The sequence below is a fragment of the Saccopteryx leptura genome, chromosome 3 (assembly GCF_036850995.1).
Source record: "Saccopteryx leptura isolate mSacLep1 chromosome 3, mSacLep1_pri_phased_curated, whole genome shotgun sequence".
Taxonomy (NCBI): domain Eukaryota; kingdom Metazoa; phylum Chordata; class Mammalia; order Chiroptera; family Emballonuridae; genus Saccopteryx; species Saccopteryx leptura.
The window spans coordinates 9,825,406-9,831,405 of record NC_089505.1 but is presented as its reverse complement, the minus strand read 5'-3'; the positions used below and the strand labels follow the sequence as shown (position 1 = coordinate 9,831,405).

Below are 6,000 nucleotides of genomic sequence, written 5' to 3'. Positions count from 1 at the left end.
ATTAGGGAAAAAGTCTACCTGTCCATCACCTGGTGAAAGAGTAAATAAATGTGGTATATCGCCCTGGCTGGTTGGCTCAGTGGTAGAGCGTTGGCCTGGCGTGCAGGACTCCCAGGTTCGATTCCCGGCCAGGGCATACAGGAGAAGCGCCCATCTGCTTCTCCACACCTCCCCCTCTCCTTCCTCCCTGCCCCTCTCTTCCCCTCCCGCAGCCAAGGCTCCATTGGAGCAAAGATGGCCTGGGCGCTGAGGATGGCTCTGTGGCCTCTGCCTCAGGCACTAGAATGGCTTTGGATGCAATAGAGTGACGCCCCAGATAGGCAGAGCATCCCCCCTGGTGGGCATGCCGTGTGGATCCCAGTCGGGCGCATGAGGGAGTCTGTCTGACTGCCTCCCCATTTCTGGCTTCAGAAAAATACAAAAAAATTGGTATATCCATGCAATGGAATATTACTTGGCCACGAAAAGGAAGTACTGACACCTGCTACAACATAAATGAGCCTTGAAACCGATAGTAATTCAGTTTTATATAATGATTATGCTAAGAGAAAGAAGCCGGACACAGAAGAGCACATACACTATGATTCCATTTATATGAAACATCCAAAACAGGCAAATCCGTAAAGACCAAGTAAGTGAGGGTTTGCTGGGGCTGGGGGAAGACAGGGTGGGAGTGATCGCTGATGGCCAGAGGGTGTTAGGGGGATAACGTCCTGAAATTAGACTGTGGTGATGACTACACAGTTCTGTAAATACACTAAAAACTAACGGATTCCATTCAGAGGGTGAATTTTATCTCTATAATGCTGTTACTTAAAAAAAGGAAAGGTCATCAACATGATTTGCAATGTCTCACCTGCTGGAGCTCAGGTGATCAAGGAAGAAAGGTATATTTTAATCAGCCTACAGAGAATCTAAGAATCTCAACACTAAGTATTGCTGATATAGATAATGGCTTAGAAGCATTGTATCTCACACTTTGCTCAGTAATGGATTAGCTACTTTACCTGGGAAAAATGACAGTGTAGGTAGCTCAAGTCTGGAAAGACTAAAACCTAGGAATTTTTTTAAAATGAGAAATATCTGTTCTTAGCAATATGAAAATAAAAACTTACGAGGAACTGCCCCATGGCTGACGACAGGTCTAACAAAGTTAACCTGTTAGACTTACACTGACGTGTTTGTAAACATGTACAGCACGTGGAAACCCAGAACAAAGACTCCTTTCTGTCCGCGCTCACTGTGTCCCCATTCTAGGCCCTCTGCAGGTGACACTTATGGTAAGCGGACGACCGCTCCCCTTCATAGCTATCAGCGCTCCTCCAGCATAAGCCACAGACAGTCACGGGTGACAAAAGCAGCTTGCTCACCAGGGACAATGCAGAACATAAACTGGCACGTGTGGAATTCCTCGATGTGAAAAGCAGCCAGGCTAGCCTCAGTCTTTGATTGCCACCTGCCTGTGCTCTGCAGACTGCTCGGCAGCTGCCACGGCCTCGGGCCACGCCGATGCCACAGTGACGGTGTCCACATGCCTGCTTGCAAAGGCACGGGAACACCACCTCTCCCGCACGTAGTCACATGAAAACCGGAGGACAGTCGTCAGTTTTCAAGGTCTTTGGCTAAGGTTTCACGGATGAACTGTAAGGTACGTTGGTACAAAAAAGCATCCTTTTTCTTTGGCTTACAAATGTTCAAATGGTTCACGTCCACGGGAATTAGATCTCCGATGCCTAAATCTGAAGAAAACAGAACATGTCAATAAAGCCTGAGTAGAAATGTGAGGTCCTCCCCCATCCGTACTGAAAGAGGCAGAGCCCTGGCCGGTTGGCTCAGCGGTAGAGCGTCGGCCTAGCGTGCGGAGGACCCGGGTTCGATTCCCGGCCAGGGCACACAGGAGAAGCGCCCATTTGCTTCTCCACCCCTCCGCCGCGCTTTCCTCTCTGTCTCTCTCTTCCCCTCCCGCAGCCAAGGCTCCATTGGAGCAAAGATGGCCCGGGCGCTAGGGATGGCTCCTTGGCCTCTGCCTCAGGCGCTGGAGTGGCTCTGGTCGCAATATGGCGACGCCCAGGATGGGCAGAGCATCGCCCCCTGGTGGGCAGAGCATCGCCCCTGGTGGGCGTGCCGGGTGGATCCCGGTCGGGTGCATGCGGGAGTCTGTCTGACTGTCTCTCCCCGTTTCCAGCTTCAGAAATGAAAAAAAAAAAAAAAAAAAAAAAAAAAAAGAGGCAGAAATCCACAGGTCTCAAGTGTGGATGTGGTTGTGAGAAGGGACTCTGAGAGGAGAGGAGCCGGAGGCCTCACTGCCGCGAGGCTGCCTGGGGCCAGTCCTGCCAGGGTGGCTGCTCAGCAGGTGTAACGAATTCACGCTCACGAGTTCTGCCTGTGTTCGGGCCCACTTGCTAATGTAATAGTGAATAATTGAGTCGAAGCACTGTCATCTTCAAAACCTTTATGTACCCGAAGGTTGTTACTAAGTCATTCCATAATTCCCTGACCACTCCTTTTTATAGGGTTTATTTTATAAACTTGATCCATTCTGTCTATACCCAAGCCGCATGGCCATCCACCGAGGGGAGGAGACAGATGATGTCATGCTGGAGAGGGGAGGAGCCAGATGATGTCATGCTGGAGAGGGGAGGAGACAGATGATGTCATGCTGGAGAGGGGAGGAGCCAGATGATGTCATGCTGGAGCGAGGCGGGGGAGCCCACAGAGCCCACTGAGGAGCGGGAACGCGAGGAGGTAGGGAGGCCGCTCGCTGCGGGTGCGGGTGCGGGTGGGGTGCGGGTGCAGGAGGAGACGGCCTCCTGGTGGCACGGGAGAGGGCGGAGGCAGAATTATGACAAGGCTATGTCACCACAAGCAGCTGGTCCATAGTATTAACTATGCATTTGCTGCAAGCTTCCAAAGTCTTTTTTTTTAAAAAAACACCCAGAAGCTGTTCCTGACCTCTTCAAGTTCTTTACTAAATAGTAACTCCTCGCCCCACGGCATATGACTTGGAGGAAAACCATCTTTAGGTTTCACTGGAGTCTTAAACCTTCTTTATGTTATTCAGATAATATAAGATGAAGTTAGGACAAAACTTGCTATGCAAACCAGAGAACCATCTGAGAAGTCCCGGCTACAGGGATCTCTGAGAGCCCAGGGCAGCCCCTCACCCAGCTCCAGAGGGGGCCAGGGGAGGGTCTGACAAGCCGCGGCGCCCAGGGCGTGACAGGTACGGGCTCGCCACCAGGCACATTGCAGTAGGGGCGGGGAAGAGAACTGGTGTGGCCGGACGCCCCAAGAGCCTGTGACACAGACGTCACCACAGGAGCAGGGACAGCTCCTCTCCCTCTACCTCACCACTGTGAGGAGACTGTGCTTCTAACACTAGGTTTTTCTTTTCCAACAAAATCTGTTGCTTGAATAGTCCTCATATCTCTTCCATTTATTTACTAAGGTCTCCATACCTTTAGTTGATCTTTTTAAGGTGTCTGCATACAGCTTTCGGTCTTTTAAATGAAATGCCCCATTCAGTCTAACAGATGACATGGGCTTTGTATTCTGAACACGACAGAGTTCACTGTTGATGGCTAATTTACAGTGAGCCAATTGACCTTTGCCATCTAATCACTTAAATGAAGGGAGGAGAGGGGTAATGCCAAGGTTAGATGTTTGCAGAGGAATTTTAATCTACGGCTAAAAAGATTAACAATGAGAATCTAGACCTTCCTAAAGCTGAGACACTAGGTTCTGATGGCTAGGTCCTGATGGCCGGCGAGCTCCGCCAGGAGTACCTGCTGACTCCACGGGCACCACGTGCAGTTTAATCATGCTGCCAATGCAGGTTGGCAGTGTTTCGACAAAATTTAGCACCTGGAAGTGTTTGTCTTTAGCAAACTCCAGAAAGTCATCCTGTAGTGCTTTAAGTGCAGGAGAATCTAGAAAATGATAGAAAACAAGATTGTGATAAGTTCTGTTTTATTATAAATGGATAAACACATTAATCTTCCAAATTAGCAAATTGGCGTTCTAATTTGAGACGGTGGCTTATCTTCTCTCCTTCCTAAAAAGCCCATAGACAAGAGCAAGGGCTAAGCCCAGCACAGAACTGCGAGGCCAGCGCCCGGGGAGACTTCCCCGTGACCAGCCGGCCAGAAGCAGCCCCCAGGCAGTTGGTGTGCGGACTCGGGTCCGCAGCATGCTGGCTGACACCCCACACCCGCCCTAAAGCGCAGCCGCCTATCACGAAAGCCAGCCTACAGTCCCCGAGTGCCCAGCCCGCTCTGTCCCTCAGCCTCCAGGAGGAAAGGGCAACCAGGAAGCACCACATCTGAGAGGAGAGCCTGCAGCCTAAGGGACCCGGCCCCGAGGAGCAGACACAGGCCTGGGGGGGACCCGGAGGAACTTCAGGAAATCCACGAATCTGTATCTTTAGAATGATTCCAAAACATACTAGATCACAGAACAAGAAAGAGCTTATGGAAAATAAAATTTGACTACAAAAAATAAAATTCAGCAATAGAAGACAGTCAAGTTACTCTCCATAAAGGTGAAAAAAAATATGACTAAAAAGACAATTGGCATATTATGGCTCAAGCCAGGAGCTCCAAATTCTGATTAATAGGTATTCTAGAAAAAAGGAAAATGCTTATTATTTAAAACAAGTACAAGGGTAGGCAAAAGTAGATTTACAGGTGTGACTACACAGAACATAAGTTTATTCTCGCCTGGCCTGTGGTGGTGCAGTGGATAAGGCATTGACCTGGAACACTGAGGTTGTGGGTTCCAGACCCCGGGCTTGCCCAGTCAAGGCACATAGGAGAGAAGCAATTACTACGAGTTGATGCTTCCTGTTCCTCCCCTCTCAATGCCCCCCTCCTCTCTCTCAAATCAATAAATCTTTAAGAAAAAACAAACCACAAGTTTATTCTTATTATATTATTTTCCATACAAACAACTGTAAACCTACTTTTGCCCACTCTGTATACAGTGCTTTGTAGTTACTATGGTGAAACTCTTCAAAGCTTGTGCATATTTTAACAGTTGATTTTCCAAACTAATGGAAAAAAGCAATTAATTGGTAACTTGTAATTATACTCAAAGCATCTAACTTTAACATTTTTAAATATTTAATTAACATGCCTGACCAGGTGGTGGCGCAGTGGATAGAGCATCGGACTAGGACACAGGGGACCCAGGTTCAAAACCCTGAGGTCGCCGGCTGAGCGCAGGTTCATCTGGTTTGAGCAAGGCTCACCAGATTGAGCTCAAGGTCGGGGGCTTGGGCAAGGGGTCACTCGGTCTGCTGTACCCCCCCAATCAAGATGCCTATGAGAAAGCAATCAATGAGCAACTAAAGAGCCACAATGAAGAACTGATGCTTCTCATCTCTCTCCCTTCCTGTCTGTCTGTCCCCATCTGTCCCTCTGTCTCTGTCACAAAGAAATAAAAACATTAAAATTGTTACATTTGAACAAATAATGGCTTAAGACAAAAAGGGAAGGTATTAAAGAAAACTCCAAACTAAAAATTTTCCATGAGAGGCACCACACAGTTCATATACTAATAATCTAATTGGTCAGGTTAAACTGTCTTTTCCTCCCGCTCCTGAACAGCTGCTGCTAATACGATCCCATTTCCTGTATGTCATTAGGCGTTACCCTTGCTGAGTTCTTTGACTTCCAAGGAGGGGAAGAGAAGGTAGCGGATGTTAACGGAGTACTCAGCCAGCCGGGACCCGTGGTGAGGGACGCTGTAAAAAATCATCCCTCTGGTGTTGTTGACCACGGTGCTCATTTCTGGCTTCTGAGACGCTTCCAACAGCATCTTTTTGACCAGGAGACCTAGCCACAGAGAAGGAAAAAGACAGCGCATCAGCTATATTCCTTCCTTCCATTGTTTTTAAAACCCCAGGAAGGCAAAACAAGAGATACAGATGAAGAGGTGCTCTCTTTAAAAGGTTTAAGCAGTAATTCTCTGCAGTCCAATAAGCAAGGCCTTAAAGTATCA

The 6,000-nt window shown here is 48.4% G+C and overlaps 1 protein-coding gene across 2 annotated transcripts in view; it reads right to left on the bottom strand.

Moving 5' to 3' along the window:
- Positions 1–574: 574 nt before the first annotated feature.
- SERAC1 (serine active site containing 1) overlaps positions 575–6,000 on the bottom strand; it is a 40,608-nt gene continuing 35,182 nt past the window's right edge. Inside the window, exons 15-17 of one of the 2 annotated variants that reach the window (XM_066372929.1) lie at positions 5,652–5,834; positions 3,786–3,929; positions 575–1,739 (exon numbers count right to left, since the gene is read on the bottom strand). In XM_066372929.1, the coding sequence (XP_066229026.1) occupies positions 1,603–1,739; positions 3,786–3,929; positions 5,652–5,834 (464 nt within the window). In that variant the 3' untranslated portion in view covers positions 575–1,602. The remainder of the gene's footprint in view (positions 1,740–3,785; positions 3,930–5,651; positions 5,835–6,000) is intronic. The other variant, XM_066372930.1, reaches the window with a different exon arrangement.